Source organism: Pleurodeles waltl, chromosome 5 (genome assembly GCF_031143425.1).
Source record: "Pleurodeles waltl isolate 20211129_DDA chromosome 5, aPleWal1.hap1.20221129, whole genome shotgun sequence".
Classification (NCBI taxonomy): domain Eukaryota; kingdom Metazoa; phylum Chordata; class Amphibia; order Caudata; family Salamandridae; genus Pleurodeles; species Pleurodeles waltl.
In genome coordinates, this window is record NC_090444.1 from 22,993,447 (window position 1) to 23,015,118 (window position 21,672).

At 48.1% G+C, this 21,672-nt stretch overlaps 1 protein-coding gene across 1 annotated transcript in view; it reads left to right on the forward strand.

The window, feature by feature from the left end:
* Positions 1-21,672, forward strand: part of LOC138297191 (uncharacterized) — a 270,414-nt gene that overhangs the window by 138,522 nt on the left and 110,220 nt on the right. Inside the window, exons 5-7 of the mRNA XM_069236682.1 lie at positions 11,851-11,908; positions 12,558-12,634; positions 13,290-13,355. Of these exons, the coding sequence (XP_069092783.1) occupies positions 11,851-11,908; positions 12,558-12,634; positions 13,290-13,355 (201 nt within the window). The remainder of the gene's footprint in view (positions 1-11,850; positions 11,909-12,557; positions 12,635-13,289; positions 13,356-21,672) is intronic.

A 21,672-nucleotide genomic window follows, 5' to 3' on the forward strand; every position in this document is an offset into this window, starting at 1 on the left:
CCCCTATCCCTATGTTTCCCCATTGCATCCTATTGTAAATATACATTGTTTGCACTGTTTTCTAAGACTATACTGCATATTTTTGCTATTGTGTATATATATCTTGTGTATATTTCCTATCCTCTCACTGAGGGTACACTCTAAGATACTTTGGCATATTGTCATAAAAATAAAGTACCTTTATTTTTAGTATAACTGTGTATTGTGTTTTCTTATGATATTGTGCATATGACACTAAGTGGTACTGTAGTAGCTTCACCCGTCTCCTAGTTCAGCCTAAGCTGCTCTGCTAAGCTACCATTATCTATCAGCCTAAGCTGCTAGACACCCTATACACTAATAAGGGATAACTGGGCCTGGTGCAAGGTGCAAGTACCCCTTGGTACTCACTACAAGCCAGTCCAGCCTCCTACACAAGGCTAGAAAGCGGCTACTTTCTCACAGTATATAGTACCCAGGGGTTCCCCATGGGATGCATCATTTATTTTGCTACCCGTGGGAGCCCTTGTAAAATGTCTGCAGGTCTGCCATTGCAGCCTGCATGTAAAGGAGCATGCACCAGGTCACTATGTCACCCCTATGGTAGGCCCTCCTACCCCAGAGGGCAGGTTGCAGGTACCTGTGTGTGAGGGCACCCCTGCATGAGCAGAGGTGTCCCTATGAACTCCAGCTGCATTTTTCTGGACTTCGTAACTGCGGGGAAGCCATTTTACCCGTGTCCTGGACAATATGTCACTACCTGTGTCTAGCTACATAATGATAAGTCTGAACCTGGTCATGTTTGGTATCAAACATGTTGGAATCATACCCCAATACTGTTGCCAGTATAGGTTGTATGATTCCATGGATGAGATATGCTGTAGTGTGTAGGATGCCCTTAAGGGGTGCAAGTATACAACCTGGAAAGCCAAGGAGCAAGGCGTTAATGGCCATCAAGGTAGAGGATACAAGGTCTTGAACAGTTTTTTCTAGAAGAAACCTTTCAACCTCTTTAGAAGAGAGAGCTTATACCAGGTCACCGTTATTATTTGGCAGTGTGTTCATTGAGGGTGAATTTAAGGGCCAGATGTAGGAAAATTGCAAATTGCGACTTGCAATTTGCGAGTCCTTCCGACTCGCAAATTGCAAGTCGCAATTTGCAATGCAGAACGGTGTCTCAGACACCGTCTGCGCGTCGGTATGGGGTCGCAGAGACCCACCTCATTAATATTAATGAGGTGGGTCGCAAATTGCGGCCCCATACCGACTATAGGCACTCGCAAACATGGAGGCCTGCTGTAGTCAGCAGACCTCCATGTTCTTGACTGCTTTTAAATAAAGCATTTTTTTTTTTTTTAACTGTAGCCCGTTTTCCTTAAAGGAAAACGAGCTGCACTTAAAAAAAAAAAACGAAACCTTTAGTTTCGGTATTTTTTCAGGGCAGGTAGTGGTCCCTTGGACCACTACCTGCCCTGAAAAAATAGTTTTGGGTCCATTCAGAAAGGGGAAGGGGTCCCATTTGCGAGTGGGTTACCATCCACTTCAAGCATATGCGCATATATGCGGTCGCAAATGGTATTGCATACCACTATGAATCGCAAATAGGAAGGCAACACCCCTTCCTATTTGCGATTCTGAAATGCATTTTGCGAGTCGGTCCCGACTCGCAAAATGCATTTCTGCGTTGGAAACACGCATTTGCGAGTCGCAAACGGCAGATTTTGCCGTTTGCGACTCGCAAAGTGTTTCCTGCATCTGGCCCTAAGTCACTTGGCATTCAGTAAAAGTTGAGGTTTAAAGCCATCAGAATTTGTGTAAGTCTTTTTGGAGAGCCAGTAGGAGAACCAGTGAAGGATATTGCTGGTGAATCCTTTTTGAGACGTCAGGGTGCGTATGAGGGTGGATACTTGACTGCGTCACAGTCAAAGACAGCTGAGAGGTCCAGTAGTATCAGGTGACAAGGGTCGTCTTCATCTCTGGTCAGAAAGGTCTAGCATTTGATGTGGAAGTTTGCACTCTGTGCTGTAATGTCATCTGAAGCTAGACTGTTAGTCGTGCAGAAGATGGTTAGCATTTACGTGATCTTTGAGTTAAATGTAGACTCTTTTTAGGTCGAGCATAGGCATTTTACCTTGTGTATACTTTTAGTATACTTCTTATGGCTTAAAGTTATTTCATTTGTTGGTTGGAGTGTCCTTTAAAAATTCTTGCTTGCTAGTGGTCAGGTATGCCTTTTTCTCCCTCCTTTTTCTGTTTCAGAGCAGTGACTAACTACTGTATTATTCCACTTTGGTTTCTTTATCTGTTGCTGTAACGGGCTATATTTGTTATTTCTCTGGTGATCCTCTTTGTGGGTGTTTTAGGCTGGTAACTGCCTGCGTTTTTTTTATTTTTTTATCTGTTTATTAAGCATAGCATTCATATAACAGTACATTGGCTGTTCATGATTTATCGAATTATTTGCCTACATATATAAACTTGAGCAGCCTTATTGCATAGTGACTTGTACAAAAGTGAGAAGAAAGAAAACAAGATATAAACAAACAAAAGGTATTGCTAATAGACCAATAAAGGAAGAAACATTCAACTTAAATACTGTACGACAACTGCTTGTCGAATAGCGATGCAGCTAAAGCGATTAATGTCATTGCTGATGTTGGCTACCTCTGACAGAGGTTAGTAGAAATAAGAGGAAGGAGTACAGCTGATATGTGTAAGTTTGTGTAGAGCGGAGGACATAATTGGGGCGAGGATTATGTTTTGCGGAGTGCGGCGGGATGCTGAGCAGGATTAGTGTTGAATGAGCTGGGTTTATCTTGCATGAAGGCTTAAACGCTTGAAAGCAGCCTGGTGTATCACATTGATTCTTTGAGGATAGTGATGAGAATACCAGTAATGACAATAAATGAGATTGAGGCAGTTCAATTATCATGCTGAACGTGTCAACCTGGACTGTAAGGGTTATGTCTGGTGCGCTGTTCACAGGGGGTGCAAGTCATCTCGTGCTTCTATCGCCACCACAAAAGTGTTCCAGATTACGGGGCCCACCTCAATAAGACTTTTGTGTTGCAGTAGGTTGAGTGTCTGCGCTTCAGCTTGTGAGCGACTGTGTAAGTCACGAAGCCAAACCAGGTGGGGTGGGACATGTGGAGCCTTCCAATGTGTTGCTATCAGACGTTTGAAGACAACAAACTCTAGGTCTATAAATCTGTGTATCTGTTTATCTCCCTTAGTGCGGTGACGTATGCCCAATAAGCAGGATTCTGGTGTGGGGGATAGGGCGAGGGACGAGATGTCTGCTGTGACGTCTGTGACACGGTGCCAGGCCGAGTTTGAGTGGCAGCTCCAAACCATGTGGTAAAAGTCGGTTGCTGGGGTAGCGCATCTTGGGCATGTCGGAGTTGTGTTCGGGTATATTCTTTGGATGCGGGCTGGAGATAAATAAGAATGGTGGATATAATTGAATTGGGTGTATCGTAAACAAGGATTTCGGGATATTGATTTGATCGTTGCAAGAGCTGCAATCCAAGTTTTTTGTGGTAATGGTGAAGAAAGGGCCATGTCCCAACGTGCCTTAGCGTGCAGCAGGGTGGTACAGACTGCTGCTAGTAATATTTCGTATATTTTAGTTATGGTACCTTTTGTGCTACCTATTGTAAGGATAGTGGTGAGCAATGGAGACTCAAGAGGTTCGTCATTGCCGACACCCAAAAGCTTATTAAGAAGCCGTTTAATGGCGCTGTACGTCAGGAAGGCCCCATTGTGCATCACCCCGGCAGACACCAGTTCCGCGAAGGAGTACAGCGCGGAACTGGAGTATAGATCGCCCACCTTCAGTGTATTTATGGCCCATGTGTTATGATGTGTTGAGATAGTTTGGGTGCCTGGCAATTGGAACAGTGGTAGCAAGGGTGAATAAGGGGGGAAGGGAGTCTTGCCTTTGACATATCTACGCCAACAGAAGCGAGCTGCTTCCAGCAGTATGAGTTTCAGGGATAGGGAGTGAGGGTTAGATATCAATGTAGGCAGCAGCCTTTGTGGGGCCATACATGACTGCAGCATTATGCCCTCGGTGGAAGGAACATCACGAAGCCATGCAGACAGCCACGACAATTGAGCGGCTGCGTAGTATCTTTCAAGGTTGGGCATGCCCAGCCCACCCATTTCCTGCGGGTGTTGTGTTATGGTCAGCGCTACTCTGCGTCTATCTTTGCCCCAGAGTAGGTCGGTTAGTATTGAGTGCAGTTTGCTAAAGAAGGAGCGTGGCAGGCACACCGGGAGGGCAGTGAAATAATATAGGAACCTCTGAAGGATAAGCATCTTGGCTATTGCTACCTGGCCCATCGGGGATAAGGGGAGTGATCTCCAAAATGGTATTGAGCTGCGGGTGGAGCTTAGTACTCTGTCAATGTTGCCCTCTTTTAGATCTATAATAGAATGATAAATCTGCACTCCGAGGTATTTAAAGGTTGCAAATGACCACGGTAGTTTATACTGCTGTAGTGTCGTATGTGTGTCAGCCGGGATGGAGGTAAGAGGGAAGATACTGGACTTGGACCAGTTTACGTGCAGTCCAGAGGCGAGGGCAAAGGAGTCCAGCAATTTCAGCACTCTTGTCAAGGAGGCAGAGTGATTACGCAAATAAATCAGGGCATCATCTGCATATAGGGATATAATATGATGGGTGTTAGATTCCGGGATGCCCCATATATGTGCGCAGCTGCGTAGTTTAATTGCTAATGGCTCCATGGCAATGGCAAATAGCAAGGGAGACAATGGGCAGCCTTGCCTGGTGCCTCTGCTTATGGGGAATGCTTCGGAGATAATGCGGCCATTTTTGACATGTGCTGTGGGCTTAGAGTAAAGCGTTTTGATCCAGCTGATGAAGCCTGGACCAAAACCGAACGCCTTGAGTGTGCAAAGGAGATAGTTCCAGCTTAGTGTGTCAAACGCTTTTTCAATATCTAGGGAGAGGGCGATCGCTTCGGTGTCTGTGTTGCTGTGGATTATATGGAGCAGCCTCCTGATATTAAGGAAGGTGCTCCTACCAGGGATAAAGACGGACTGGTCGTGATGTATCAAGCTTGATAGATCGGGGAGGAGCCTGTTCGCTAATACTTTCCCTTATAGTTTGCAGTCTGTATTGAGGAGGGAGAGCGGTCTATATGATTTAACATCAAGGGGGTCGCGACCAGCTTTTGGAAGGACAACTATTAAAGCTTTGCGCATAGAATCTGGCAGTTGCAAGTTATGGTGCGCTTCGTTGAACACCTCTACAAGCGGGAGTAGGAGATGACTAGCATGGGAGTTAAAATATTCCACCGGTAGTCCATCCGATCCGGGGGTTTTGCTGCGTGCCATTTGTGCCAGAGCTGAGCGCAGCTCTTCAATGGTAATGGGGCCATCCAGAGTAGGGGAGTTATCGAGGATAAGTTGGTTTTGAGAGACCAGTTGTAGTATATCAGTTAGATGTTGTTCCGGCGGAGGGGGAGGAGACGTGTAAAGTGTGCGGTAATATGTGGAAAAGGCTTCGTTGATGCCTGACTGAGTGTTGACGATAACGTCGGGGTTTAGGCATATCGCGCCGATAGGCGTTGGCTGCGAGGGCTGTCGAGTCAGCCAGGCTAATAGTCTACCGGATCTGTCTCCTTCAGCATGCTGTCTTGTCATATAGTGTCTGTAGTCATGTTTGCCTAGTCTGGTGTCTGCTTCATTATGGGCAGTCCTAAGCGAGTTCAGTGTTGTTAGTGTGGACTCGTCCCTGACGACCATATTCTCTGCATTGCGGAGTTTTACCTCTAATGCTTGTAGTTCTTTGGTAAGTTTTTTTCTAACACCCACCGTGGCTGCAAGGAAGTGTCCCCGTATCACCGCTTTATGGGCATCCCACTCTATAGAGCGGGATGATGTCGTGTTTTTATTTAGCAGGAAGTAATCAGCTAGTATTTTAGATATCTGCTTGAAAGGGGGGGGTCTAAAAGAGCTTCCGGCTGCACTCGCCATGTTGGTATGCGAGTGTGCATGCGACCCCAGGCCATTGTTACACATAAAGGATTATGGTCTGATATAGTGCGCGCTAGGTATTCAGACATGCACACTTTCTGAATTAGGGCTGCAGATACAAAAATCATATCTATTCTGGTATATAACTTGTGTACAGGGGAATAATAAGAGTATTCACGTCGGGTGGGATGGGCTGTCCTCCATACATCTCTCAAGCCGTTATTTAAAGCCCAGCTTGCTAGTGCTTGAGAGGCGCGATTGGAAGGGGCTGAGGTAAGCGGGGGAAACGAGCGGTCTATTTGAGTGTCTAAGACACTATTGAAGTCGCCCCCCACATGCACTCAAACGTAGGGTCACTAAGGTTACCGGTAGAAAGAGTGGATAGGAAATCACTCTGGTTTGCATTTGGGGAGTACAGTGCAACTAGGGCTAGAGGGGACCCATCTAGGATGCCCTCAACTATCACGTGCCGGCCGTTTGAGTCACATTGTGTACGAGATACGGTAAATGGGACCCCGGGGGCGATCCAGATCGCTACCCGCGGGCAAATGAAGAAGATGTTGTTCCATGCAATTGCCCCTTCCATTTCGAGCGTGTGTTTTCCAGCGTGGATTTAGAGAGATGTGTCTCTTGTGGTAGAGCTATGTGTATCTGATGCCTCTTGAGAAAGGCATGAACTCTTTGCCGCTTCCGTGGAGTTGCCATACCTCTAATGTTCCATGTGAGCACCTTGTATTTCACATTGCTTTAATGAGTTTGAGTGGCCATGATGTTTTTGTGGTTTTCGTGTGACCGAGGGAGTGGGTGTCTGCTGACCACAGCATGAAAGCATTGTGATGCTCACTCACTGAGATTGGGCAGCCGATGACTACGATAGTGTGAGCTGTAATCCTATTGCTATAATAGATATGACATGTTCGTTTGCTGCTGCGTTTGCAATTAACTAGTATGTGACAGTACCAACAACTAAATAAGAAAATGCACTCTAAAACAAAATATAATAACAACTGAATTAAAAGATAGAAAACAATTCCAGCAATTGCTGGCTCGAGAGAATGGTCCATATGGAACGGGGGTGCTGGGGAGCATTGGTGCAGAGTCATGGGTTTACCCTGCCCGAGTCACTCGTGGTGCAGAGTGCGCCGCCCAGGGGCACAAGCGGAGCACGCGACGTAATAGGGAGACACTAATGGCACCCAGCAGGAGGTGTAGGAGAGTTGTGACGCTGTCCTCAATTCGTGGAAACAAATAGAACCCAGCTGCTTAGCAGATATCGTCCGCTGTGCGTGGTGTGAGGGTAGGACCACACGTGGATTCGGCTGAGTCAGAGTTTGCATCTTGTTCCTGCTCGACGTCCGTTTGTATGGAGAGAGCAGTTGGCGATGTGTTAACGAATCTGGATGTGGCCCGCAGGAGCCGGGAGCGTTCAGTTAGCACTTGTTCAGGGGAGGGCTTAGCACCTTGTTTTTTGCGCTGTCTGCGACCCGACGTGGAGGAGGGTCTATTGTCTCCCAGAGTATTTGTGTCTAACGGGTCAGCTAGACCCTTGGCATTTAGCCAGGTCCAGGCGTCTTCCGGAGAGGTGAAGAAGAGTGTACGAGTGTCATCTTGCACCTGGAGTCTGGCAGGGAACATCAGTGCATACTTGATGTTGTGTTTTCGGAGACATGCCTTAACGAGGTAGAAAGAGTTTTGTTTCTTCTGTACTTCTGCTGTAAAGTCTGGGTAAGCTGTGATCACAATGTCTTCGAAGCTTACCGGGCCAGATTTGCGGAATAACTGTAGGATAAGGTCTCTGTCACGGTAATTAAGGAGTCTTACTATAAGCGGACGTGATTGTGAGCCAGGTAGGGGAGGTCTGGCGGGAATCCTCTGTGCCCTTTCGACAGAAAAGAACTTCAGGATATTATCTTTGAGAATAGTGTCAGTGAGCCATTGCTCTATAAATAATTCAGCGCTAAGGCCTTCGGCCCGTTCGGGGAATCCCACCATGCGGATATTGTTGCGGCGAGATCTGCCTTCTGCATGTTCAGCTCTGCGTTTTAAGGAATCCACCTCTGTTGATAAATGAGCTAGTTGCGATTGGAGATCTTTCACAGAGCGGGGAAGGGTTACAGTGTCTTTTTCAAGTTCGGTTACTCTGTCAGCTAGTGCGTGTTGGTCAGTGCGAAGTATGTTAAGATCTTCTGTTACCGAACCTAATTTAGCTTCTAGAGTAGTTTTAGTGTCTAGAATGGCTTGTAGTATCTTTTCAAATTGTGACGTGTGTGATTGCAGGGTAAGTTCCAGCTTCTGCAAAGCCACTTGCGTGGTGGCGTGGGCCTCTGAGGAGGGTGAGGTGGCGTGATCTATTTTGCCCAAAGGTGCTCGTGGGGTCTTTGGTTTGACCATTTGGCAAGTGCGGGAGCGCTTAGACGTTAACGTACTTAGAAATCGCGGAGCAGTGTGTGCGGACAAGTCAAGTGTCATGCCAGTTCAGCCTGGGTGTTGAGGAGGAGTAAGGCGAAGACAAAAAGAAGATGTAGATGAGTAGTAGCATGGCACATTAACTATCACTTGTGGAGCTTAATAATGATGGTGCTAGTGTGAGTTTATAAGTCTAGTGGGGTAGGGGCAGTGCGCTATGTAGTATATTGGAGGTTGCAGCTGCTCTGATTATCTTGTGTCCCGAAGGGGGTGATTAATGCGTGTACGCTCTGCGACTCGGTAAGTGTCGCCGAAAGGCTCACCTCTCTTGATCGACCAGATCCGTTGTGCGCTTTTCCCCCAAGCGAATAGCTGAATTCTTGTTGCCTCGCCCCTCCGGAGGTGGAGTCCGGACCAATACTGAGGAAGGATCCGTGTAGTGGGGACTGCAGTTATGGCACAGTGTGCTAGTGAAACAATCCACGTCAAATCAGTGCGTCTGAATGATCACGATTAATAGTCCGGTACAGCCCGCACCACTGGGGCAAATTAATTTGTGAACCTGCTCCTGCAGGCCGCTCGGTGCGGGAGGCAGGATCGCAACAGGTCAGTGCCGCCGCACAGCAACGCCACAAAGTGAATTTTTGGGGTATGCGCCCTAATACGATGTGCCGCTGCACAGCGCTTCCCGCGTACCAGTTGAACTTGTATGGCAAAGTTAGGCGCTGTTGTTTGCAGAAAATGCGGAGTTTAAAAGTATTGGCCGCAGCTTGTTGGGCCCGACGATGCAAATTTTTGCATGGTCCGGCCACTGGGCAGGACACGGGGCGCGGTGTTGCTTACGGTAAGCGGGGGGGGAGCCAGGGCATGGATACCCCCACCAGCTGCCTACCTCGATGAATGGAGAGCAGGAGAGCTCGCCCCGGCAAGGTCTCAACCCGCGCGGGGCTTCGTTGCTGCAAAAGGGAATCCAGCCGTCGCCGCCCCCTTGGGGAGTCCCTCACGAGTTGATGTGCAATATCAGCGCCCAGGTCCGGATGGAGTCCGCGGCGGTGCCCCCAATCAGTGCAGCGCGAACCCGAGCTCCAGCCATGGGTCGCGAGTAGAGGCGTTTCCTGCGCGGCTCGGCCTCCAGGCTGGCTGCGGGGTGCTGTGCTGCTACAAGTTAGTGGGGGGAGCCTTGTCGCGGAGAGCCCCGGCCGCCGTCTGCCACGATGGGTGACGAACAGGTAAGCCTGTTGCGGCAGGGCTTAACCCGACATGGGTGCCGCTACAACAGGGGTGGCCCGGACGGCACCGCCCCACCAGAATGCCCACGACGGGCCGGCGCGCAGCACCACCTCTGACCTACAGGCAAAATCCACGATGGAGCTCCTCAACGGTGGAACGCGAGCTTGCGCTCCAGCTTCGGCCCGCAAGAGATACTTCGCAGCGCCCTCGGAGAGCGTGTTATTTGAAGATCAGGTACAGGCCTCAATCCGACCGAGTGCCATCTGCGCGTCGGTGACTCATTTCCGGTCGCGGGCGTCGATGCAGCCCCCGGGCTACGCACTAATCGATGGTCAGACCCACTCGAGGGGGGGCCCGGGCGCCGCTAGCAGGATGTTTGTTCGGGCCAGGGATCGGAGCTGCAGTTTATGCTGCCGCTCCGGTCGCCATCTTGGCCACGCCCCCGGTAACTGCCTGCGTTTAATTGCAGCATTCTGTTCCTCTCTTCTCCTCCCATGTTGCTGACAATTGTTTTGGCTTTATTCCAGTGCTGTCCTCCTTTCTCAGGCTCCTATAATAAGCTTCTTTTTTTTTTTTTTTTTACAAAACAAACACCGGGTCATTTAGCTCACTGCTCACGAAATGCCACAATATGCCCTTTCTGGTAGAATGTAGCTAAACCTAGAAGCAATGATGTGAATCTTACTTAGCCTTGCATTATATCTCGTTTCTCTCTCCAGGGCCGCTCTCTGTCAGCACTCAGGACATCGCACACAGGGCATTGCTTATCTCCTTTATTGGGGCCATAAATCTTCTCAGGCTGCTCTGCTCGTTGGGAGGCAAGAATGCTTGCAAGCCTTTTTGTTCTGTTAAAATAAAAATAAAAATAAAATACTTTTCTAACCTTATTTTCTAATTTCTGTTCAGATATTTACACAACACGAGGTAGTGCAGTCATCTCGTCACTCTTCCTCGTCTTGTGATATCTGATGGTAGTAGCCGCCGGTGACAACCAAAAAATGCCAGGAAAAGATGAAATTATAAGACAGGGTTGACCAATTTGTGTCAAGAAAAGTCCAGTTCTGAATTTGCAATGCCAATAGTTCTAACACAAGAAAATGTGAGACCTAGTGCATTGCAAATGCTTCTTTCAATGATCTTGCTGAGAAATAGTAGGAGAATGATGAGTGGTAGTGGGCGAGGTCATTAGGGTCTAGTCTGGGTTTCTTTAGGAGTGGGAGGGTCTGGCCTATGTTAAGAGCTTCTTAGAAGGTGCATTGAGTGAGGTGAGCACTGAAAATGGCAAATCGTTGCAAGAGAGCATCTCCAGCAAGACCGTTGATGAAGGAAGATGTTATAACATTATCCTACATAAGAAGTGGGTTTGAGGGAGTTGGGTTTGACAGCGAGACCTTGGAGAGATAGTTCTTGGAAGACTGACCATTCTGGACTTCTACAGGAATGGGCCGGTGTAAGAACTGAAGCAGGTTTGATGTTGTTGTGCTGTCTGGTCTTCTGTATTTTTCATGAAACAAGTGGTTAATGCGTTGCACCTTTCTGTGGTGTGAGGAATAGGTCTGCCCAGCAGGGGGTTGTTGCAGCGCTTGATTGTCTGAAAAATAATTCTGCTTCTGTTGGTGGCTTTGCTGATTGTGTTGGCATAGTGCCTTGCTATGGCTGATGTAATTAAAGCCATATGGAGGATGCGAAAAGCAGACGTGTCACTTCCTGTGTATATGGAAGATGGGCAATGGTTTAGGGACTATTGACACTTGCTCTACTGTAACCTGCACTGAACCACATCCTGACATTGAGTGGATACTGGCTAGTGGGTGATTATTCAATGTCCTTTTAAAATATTTTGCACTTTTCAATAGCTTTATCCCTATGTCCCTCACCCCAGTCATTACTAGTGAAGTAGCTGCCACCTCACAACAAGAACAAAACAGGAGAATCCTAAAATGCAAGCCCCACTCACCCACACTGGGTGCTATAAAGGCGCAGACATTGTCGCGGCTGCTCTGCGGCTCCCCACGCCGATGCAGCCAGGACCCGTGGAGGGATGGACAGGAATAATGAGTTGGAGGCTTAGCTGTGGTATTTTTACAATAGATGTTTTTATTAAGGCCAACAGGACAAGGGAGAAAATAAATACAAATATTAAGTATAGTCTCTTGTTTTAACAGTCTTCTTCCTGTTCAGGGTGCTCTATCACGTAAATCTTCCCCAATGTCTCTTCTCTTTTCCTCATAGTGTCGTCGGATGATGATTCTGACGGCCCTCCAAAAACAAAACCGAGAAAATGTTCCAAGTAAGTCATTTATTCAGGGGGATAGTAAACAGAAGAAGTTCCTTAGGCGTGCACAAAGGCTTTCCTTTCTTATTGGGTCTTTCCAGCTTCTGCCTTTAGCCCTCTCTCATTATATACCTTCTTTTCGTGCTCTGCACCCAGTGGTTCTCAGTGTACTCATGCTGGCTCAGCCAATTTCCTTTAATTCCACACAGTTCTCCTTTGTCCTCCAGTCAGACCCAAGGTGGTACCTTGCACCTGATCATGATGAATGTGGCTAAGAGTCATCACAAGCCTAGGATCTGCTTAGTACAGCCCTCTTACTCTCACTGGTGCAAAAGTCAGACAACAACAAAAAATCCAGACTACTGAAATAATTTGTTTTCCCTCCACCATAGAGTAAGGGATATTATGCAACAAAACCTGACTCACCCAGGTAGGCACAACCCTCCCGGGTTGTGGCTGCAGCACGGTCATTCTCAGCTTCTGTGTCGACCTCCATCTCTGCCCATTCATCTAGGAGGTATATGGTGGCTTCACTGCTTGGCGTTTCAGAGTGGGATCCTCCCCTTTCCTGCCGTGACAAATCTGTCTTTAGTTTCTTGTTTCCCTGTTGCTGTACTGTAATGTCCTCTCCTCCCCTACTCCCAAGTCTCTCTTCTCTTTTCAGGAAATCACCCCGCTGTGGAACGACTTCATCCAGTTTTCTAGGGACAGATACTGTGAAACCCTTTGCTTTTCCTCCAGGTAAGTTCTGCTCGCCAACCCAGATCTTTCACATGACTGGAGTGGAGTGCTGTTGTGCAGTACATTGTCTAGCCTTTGTGGCCATGACCAGTGCATCGGCAACCTCACCCTACCAGGAAGGCCACGTACCTCGCAGTCAGGCGCAGCATAAATAAGTCGCTTCCGAGGACACAGCATTTGCCTACTGCTTTGATGCACTTACCATGTTTCTACTATCCATGCTAAAGCTGTTTTTAGACTCTCGTCTACATGCCTGCAGTTACACTGCTAAGCCTGATTTCGACTCTTGGGGCCTTCTTGTCTTCCCGCATCACACGGAGTCCCTGTGCTCACCGCATCTTCTCGCCAGCATCACCACTCCTCAGTAGGACTCCGGGGACCTGTAAGATATATAAAGTACTTACTAACAGTGGACTTATAGGGGCCCCTTGCCCCGGAAACGGAAAGAAAACGTTCAAGCTTGGTGATATTTTGTGATCTGGGTTTTTATTTCAAATTTTTTCTTTTAGTCTCTATTGTTCACTTTAAACTTTTATCGGTTCTTCCTTTTATTTTTATTTTCCTTTCTTTCTTTAATAGGTGTTCTGCTCCTTTCACCTCCTTTTTCTTGGTATATCGGTTTCTTTACAATGTTTCTCCTGTTCTTTCTTTACAGTGGTCGCAGTTGGGTGCCCCCTGACCTTGTGGAATGCCCAGATAGAAAACGAAACCGAAGCCAAAGGTAAGTAGACTTATTTATCTTTACCCTCAAATCCTTTATAGGGTAAGGAGTGCAGAGACACCAACCCGCTAGTGCAAGTGATAAAATAGGGGTCCTCCTTGTAGGAGTCTGGCCTGGCTTATAGTGGGTACCTTGTGGTACTTACACCTTGTGCCAGGTCCAGTTATCCCTTATTAGTAGTGTTCTAGCACTAAACTAGGAGACATGCAAAGCTCCTACTATACCACTTATATCATATAGGTACTATATCATAAGAAAACACAATACTCAGAGTTACAAAAAATAAAGGTACTTTATTTTGGTGACAAAATGCCAAAAGTATCTCAGAGGATATACTCCCTTAGGAGGTAAGTAATATACACAAAATATATGCACACAAACCAAAATCAGGTAAGTAATAGTTAGAAAAGTAGTGCAAACAATCTAGAATAGAATGCAGTAGGAAGAAATAGGCCTAGGGGCAACACAAACCATATATTCCAAAAGTGGAATGAGAACCACAAATGGACCCCAGGCCTAGTGTAGTGTGTAGAGGGTCGCTGGGAGTGCAAGAAAACACTAAGGGTGCCCAAGATACCCCACCCCAAGACCCTGAAAAGTAGGAGTAAAGTTACCCTACTACCCCAGAAAGACAGTAAAGTCGAGATAGGGGATTCTGCAAGGACAACAACTGACTGCAAAACATGAAGACGGATTGCTGGACCTGAGGACCTGTAAAGGAAAGGGACCAAGTCCAAGAGTTACGCAAGTGTCCAGGGGGAGCAGGAGCCCACTAAACCCCGGATGAAGATGCAAAAGGGCTGCCTCCGGGTGGAAGAAGCCGAAGATTCTGCAACAACGGAAGGTGCCAGGAACTTCTCCTTTGGTCAGAAAATGTCCCACGGCGTGCTGGAGGATGTAGAGGTTCCACGCAGAAAGACCGCAAACAAGCCTTGCTAGCTGCAAGAGTCGCAGTTGAGGATTTTGGGTGTGCTAGGGCCCAGGAAGGACCAAGAGGTCGCCCCTTGGAGGAGGAGACAGAGGGGGCGCTCATCAACACAGACAGCCCAGGCAGAAGCAGGTAGCACCCGCAGAAGCACCTGAAAAGGCATTTAGAAGATCTGAGGACAGTGGTCGACTCAGTCACAAAGGAGGGTCCCACGACGTCGGAGTCCAACTGAGCGAGTTAGGCAATACAGGACGGAGTGCTGGGGACCTGGGCTAGGATGTGGACAAAGGAAGTCTTGCAAAAGTGCACAGAATCCCGAGCAGCTGCAGTTCACAGGATTACTGTCTGGCGTGGGGAGGCAAGGACTTACCTCCACCAAATTTTGACAGAAGGGCCACTGGACTGTCGAAGACACTTGGACCCAGCTCCTGTGTTCCAGGGACCACGCTCGTCAGGATGAGAGGGGACCCAGAGGACCGGTGATGCAGAAGTTTGGTGCCTGCGTTAGCAGGGGGAAGACTCCGTCAACCCACAGGAGATTTCTTTTTGGCGTTCAGTGCAGGGTAAAGGCAGCCAGCCCTCAGAGCATGCACCACCAGGAAACAGTCGAGAAAGCCGGCAGGATGAGGCGCTGCAATGTTGGCTTGTAGTCTTCTTGCTACTTTGTTGCGGTTATGCAGGCGTCCTGGAGCAGTCAACGGACGATCCTTGGCAGAAGTTGAAGAGGGAAGTGCAGAGGAACTCTGGTGAGCTCTTGCATTCGTTATCTGGTGCGATACCCACAGGAGAGACCCTAAAAGGCCCTCAGAGGAGGATTGGCTACAGATACAGAAAAAGGTAAGCGCCTATCAGGAGGGGTCTCTGACGTCACCTGCTGGCACTAGCCACTCAGAGCTGTCCATTGTTCCCTCACACCTCTGCATCCAAGATGGCAGAGGTCTGGGACACACTGGAGGTGCTGGTCAGGGGAGTGGTCACTCCCCTTTCGTTTGTCCAGTTTCTCGCCAGAGCAGGGCTGGGCGGAATCCCTGAACTGGTGTAGACTGGCTTATGCAGAGAGTGCACCATCTGTGCCCTTCAAAGCATTTCCAGAGGCCAGGAGAGGCTACTCCTCCCAGGCCCTTCACACCTATTTCCAAAGGGAGAGGGTGTAACACCCTCTGTCAGAGAAAATCCTTTGTTCTGCCTTCCTGGGACCAGGCTGCCCAGGCTCCAGGGGGGCAGAAACCTGTCTGAGGGGTTGGCAGCAGCGTTAGCATGCGTGTAATGGTGTCCCCGCACTCACAAAGTCTGAGGAATTTGCCCTGAACAATGTGGGGGCACCTTGGCTAGAGCCAAGGTGCCCACACACTAAGTAACTTTGCACCTAACCTTCACCAAGTGAGGGTTAGACATATAGGTGACTGATAAGTTACTTATGTGCAGTGTAAAATGGCTTTGAAATAACATGGACGTTATTTCACTCAGGCTGCAGTGGCAGTCCTATGTAACAATTGTCTGAGCCTACTATGGGTGGCAAAAGAAATGCTGCAGCCCATAGGGATCTCCTAGAACCCCAATACCCTGAGTACCTAGGTAGCATATACAAGGGAATTATAAGGGTGTTCCAGTGTGCCAATGAGAATTGGTAAAATGAGTCACTAGCCTGCAGTGACAATTTTAAAAGTAGAGAGAGCATAAACACTGAGGTTCTGTTTAGGAGAGCCTCAGTGATACAGTTAGGCACCCCCACGATCGCAGCACCACCTAGCTGTGTCTGTGTCCCCGACCCCCACCCACGCTGCTGTTAGGGTGTTCAAGGCCCTCCTCCACCCGCAGGCACCGGCCTGCGCCTCATCCCTGGGGTCTAGTGGGCTTCTGGTGAGCGTCGCTAGACTTGTGTGTAAGGAAATGCCTCCTTGGCATGGTTACCCCCTGACATTTTGCCTTTGCTGATGCTAAGTTATGATTTGAAAGTGTGCTGGGACCCTGCTAACCAGGCCCCAGCACCAGTGTTCTTTCCCTAAACTGTACCTTTGTCTCCGCAATTGGCACAACCCTGGCACCCAGGTAAGTCCCTTGTAACTGGTACCCCTGGTACCAAGGTCCCTGATGCCAGGGAAGGTATCTAAGGGCTGCAGCATGTCTTATGCCACCATAGAGATCCCTTACTCAGCACATACACACTGCTTGCCAGCTTATGTGTGCTGGTGGGGAGAAAATGACTAAGTCGACATGGCACTCCCCTCAGAGTGCCATGCCACCCTCACACTGCCTGTGGCATGGGTAAGTCACCCCTCTAGCAGGCCTTACAGCCCTAAGGCAGGGTGCACTATACCACAGGTGAGGGCATATGTTCATGAGCACTATTCCCCTACAGTATCTAAGCAAAACCTTAGACATTGTAAGTGCAGGGTAGCCATAAGAGTATATGGTCTGGGAGTCTGTCAAACACGAACTCCACAGTACCATAATGGCTACACGGAAAGCTGGGAAGCTTGGTATCAAACTTCTCAGCACAATAGGATGCCAGTGTGCACTTTATTGTAATATACACCCAGAGGGCATCTTAGAGATGCCCCCTGAAAACATACCCAACTTCCAGTGTGGGCTGACTAGTTTTTGCCAGCCTGCCACACACCAGACATGTTGCTGGCCACATGAGGAGAGTGCCTTTGTCACTCTGTGGCCAGGAACAAAGCCTGTCCTGGGTGGAGGTGCTTCTCACCTCCCCCTGCAGGAACTGTAACACCTGGCGGTGAGCTTCAAAGGCTCACCCCCTTTGTTACAGCGCCACAGGGCATCCCAGCTAGTGGAGATGCCCGCCCCTCCGGCCACTGCCCCCACTTTTGGTGGCAAGGCTGGAGGAGATAATGAGGAAAACAAGGAGGAGTCACTCCCCAGTCAGTACAGCCCCTAAGGTGTCCTGAGCTGAGGTGACTCTTACTTTTAGAAATCCTCCATCTTGCTGATGGAGGCTTCCCCAATAGGATTAGGGATGTGCCCCCCTCCCCACAGGGAGGAGGCAGAAAGAGGGTGTAGCCACCCTCAGGGCCAGTAGCCATTGGCTACTTCCCTCCCAGACCTAACCACACCCCTAAATTGAGTATTTAGGGGCTCCCAGAACCGAGGAAGATAGATTCCTGCAACCTAAAGAAGAAGAAGGACTGCTGACCTGAAGCCCTGCAGTGAAGACGGAGACGACAACTGATTTGACCACAGCCCCACCGGCCTGTCTCCCTACTTCGAAGAAAACTGCAACAGCGATGCATCCAACAGGGTCCAGCGACCTCTGAAGCCTCAGAGGACTACCCTGCATCTAAAGGACCAAGACGCTCCCGAGAACAGCGGCCCTGTTGAAGAAACTGTAACTTTTTGAAACAAAGAAGCAACTTTTAAGACCACACGTTTCCTGCGGGAAGCGTGAGACTTTCCACTCTGCACCCGACGTCCCCGGCTCAACCTGCAGAAAACTAACACTACAGGGAGGTCTCCTGTCTTGAACTCAGGGGCCCGGTTGTAGGCACAGGCAAGATCTGTTGCCATAGAGGTATCCATTTTAGGATGTTGCTTAATCCAGTTTCAAGTAGATGCTGGTAATGCTTCTAGGAATTGTTCTAAAAGAATAATTTTAATTATGTCATCTCTATCTGGGTTATTGGGTGTTAACCATTTTAACCCCAGGTCTTGGATCCTAAAATAAAGAGCTCAGGGATTCTCCATAGGGGTCCACTTGGTTATGCAGAACCTAATCCGATAATACTCCGTGTCAGTGTCATGTCCGACTCTCTCGAATTCCCTTCTTGATTTCAGGAAATGGAGTAGTGTTACCGGGGTTTATAGACTGGTAGGCGGCTTGTAAAGTCCAAGTCAGGAGAGGAGCCACATATTGACCTCATCGGTCTTCCGGCCAGGTGGCAGAAGTGGCGATATGCTCAAAGTTTGTGAAGAACGCGTTGGGATCTTTGCCATCCTGAAATTTTTGTAGGACTGAACTTGGCACATTGGGGTGTACCGAGTTGCTGCAGTCGTATCTGTTAGCTTTTGTAACGCAGTCTCATGCGCTAGTTGGTTGTTGGCTATTATCGTAGCCTGGTTCTTGAGGGCATTTTGGAGGGTTTCCCTATCGGTTTTGGCCTCCCTTTGTTGCTCTTCCCAGAGTATCTGAAGATGGCATTGTCCTTCCGCCAAACTCTGTATCATCTCTTCGAGTGTTGGTTTTCTTTCCATGGTGTTCTTCCCGGAGTTTACAATTCCACTTCTGACACCATTGTAGGGGTCCCTTGTCCCGGAAATGGAAAGAAAACGTTCAAGCTTGGTGATCTTTTGTGATATGGGTTTTTTATTTGTAATTTCTTCTTTTAGTCTCTATTGTTCACTTTAAACTTTGATTGGTTCTTCCTTTTATTTTTATTTTCCTTTTGGTTTTTCTTCCTCTTTCTTTCTTCAATAGATATTCTGCAACTTTCCCCTCCTTTTTCTTGGTATATCGGTTCTCTCGTAGGGGATTTCCATGTATAGTCATGAGCACTGAATAGTTCTGCACGCCTGCGGGGACCCCGGAGCACTGTTCTGAAGTGTCTTCTTAAGTGTAGATGTTCGCCTTTCTTGAGGAAGGCCTGCCAAATCACTTAAGAATGTCAATGTGCAGCCTAGATGAAAGGCTACAAAGGCCAAATTGTTAATTCTTTTGTATGAAAAAAGGATACTGTAGTAAAGATATACATTTAAAAACATGTTTATTCTAGAGATAAAGTAGAAAACAATTTTCACAAAGCTTTTTACAACTTTAAAATAAGGATGAAACAATGCAGGGCAGTGTAGCCCATAGGCTGCCATTATAAAGAATTTAAATAGAGCTGTGCCTTTAAAAGGAGAAAGACTTCCTGTATCCCATCATGCATAGCAAAAGGCAGTTGCCTCAGTTCTTTTTTCCGGTTACTTCTGACAGGACCCTGAGGCATTGAGCTCCACCTATTTATAGGTTTTTGACCAAAATTAAACAAAAATCCTTTGGATTTCATTTTTACTCGACGTTTTTCAACCAGAGTGAATGTTTTCTGTCCTTTTTTGTCAAATTCTGACAGAAATTTAAGGCTTTTTTCCACCAGCATGCCTTCACTTTTTGATAAGTGCCTTAGCTGTGGCAGGAAGAAGGCCAAAACAGACCCACATCATGTCTGTATTATTTGCCTGCCGTCATCTCATAAACCTGATTCCTGTGACAATTGTAAAACCTTCTCCAGGCGCACCCTTTGTGACAGGGAGAAGATTCGTCTTCAAGCGAAGGAGGATAGTAGACGGAGGGGACAATCCACCACAGAGCGAGGAGAAGGTCAGTCTTTTACCAGGGCTCTCACTTTGTCCTCTGGAGTAGCTTCCAGATCTGCTCAGAAACGTCACAGGTCCCAGACAACGTCGAGAGCATCGACTTCGAGACAGGGAACAGCACCGACATGCTCGCCGTCGAGAACCAGCTCGCCGTCAAGGAAGAGGCATCGCTCGCCGTCGAGAGCGTTATCAACAACGAGACGGCACAGACATTCGCCGTCGAGAAGTTCCCTGTCGAGGTCACCGCCAACGCAAAGGGGAAGATCGACGTCGAGAGACAGTACTCACTGTCGGAGACGATCTACATCATTCCACCGATGTCGAGGCAGATCGCCGTTGAAGGGTTCTCAACGGCGAGAGGAGTCAACATCGAGAGGTACATGTCGGCGTCGTACTTCGACGTCGAGAAGCTTGTCGGCATCGAGAAGGCATTCAAAGAGACCAAGGAGAGTCTATACCACCTCAGAATCCTCGGCTTCTCTGATTCTCTTGCCACCTTCCCCTCAGCCATCTCCTTTACCACCGACACCTGTGGCACCTACAGCTCCTCCGCCGTTCCCTCTTTCTGAGGCCGCCCCAGTTACTCCTGCAGAATCCACGAGACAATCATGTCATTCTTTGAGTCGTTCTTCTGCGTCTAGACACTGTCATCAGCATGACTCGGACCACAGGTCTCCTCGTTCCCACCATAGGCACTCCTCTTCATCCACAAGAGATTACTCTCCAACGTTATCGGACTCCCCGTCTCAGAGAGTTTCACCCATAGATGATGTGAATACTTTTCAGGAGGTATTAATTCGAGGAGCTACTAAGCTGAACATCCCTCTGGCAGTACCCACTCCAACAACTTCTGTCATATTTGAGACATTACACCAGCGATCTTCAACAAGACCATTACTACCGCTGGTCCCAGGGTTACTTGAACCGGCAATGGACATTTTCCTTACACCGTCCACAACCAAGACTGCTCCTTCCAGACTCATAAAGAAATACCGTCCTCCGGAGCAGGACCCTTTATTTCTGAGAGCGGATCCGGTGCCCGATTCTGTGGTAATCGTGGCTGCTAAAAAGTTACATTCAACATCTCCGTCGTCCTCTTCTCAGACAAGCAGAGTAGAAAGATTGATGCCGCAGGCTGCAAAGTTTGCTCAACATCAGCAATCACCATGAAAGCGGCTAGTGCCTCTGCCCTTTTGGGCAGGTATGATTGTAGGAAAGTACCATCTTGCCTGGCATGTTACCCCATATTTCACTGTATATATGTTGTTTTAGTCTGTGTCACTGGGACCCTGCCAGGCAGGGCCCCAGTGCTCATTAGTATGTGCCCTCTGTGTTCCCTGTGTGATGACTAACTGTCTCACTGAGGCTCTGCTAACCAGAACCTTAGTGGTTATGCACTCTCTGCTTTCCCAATTGTCACTAACAGGCTAGTGACCAATTTCACCAATTCACATTGGCATACCGGTACACCCATATAATCCCCTAGTATATGGTACTGAGGTACCCAGGGTACTGGGGTTCCAGGAGATCCCTATGGGCTGCAGCATTTCTTTTGCCACTTGTAGGAAGTTGGCTCTGTATGCACTTTTTCAAAGTAAGAAATAGCATGCACAGAGTCCAAGGGTTCCCCTTATAGGTAAGATAGTGGCACAAAGAGATAATTCTAATGCTCTATTTTGTGGTAGTGTGGTCGAGCAGAAGGCTTATCAGAGGGTAGTGTTAAGCATTTGTTGTACACATACAGGCAATAAATGGGGAACACACACTCAGACAATTCCTGGCCAATAGGTTTTTATATAGAAAAATATATTTTCTTAGTTTATTTTAAGAAGCTTTACACGTCTCCTAGTTCAGCCTAAGCTGCTCTGCTAAGCTACCCTTTTCTATCAGCCTAAGCTGCTAGACACCTCTTCTACACTAATAAGGGATAACTGGACCTGGTGCAGAGTGCAGAGGGTCGCTTGGACTGTAAGAAAACAGTGAGGGTTAGAAAAATAGCCCACCCCAAGACCCTGAAAAGTGGGTGCAAAGTGCACCTAAGTTTCCCAGAGATCACAGAAGTCGTGATAGGGGAATGCT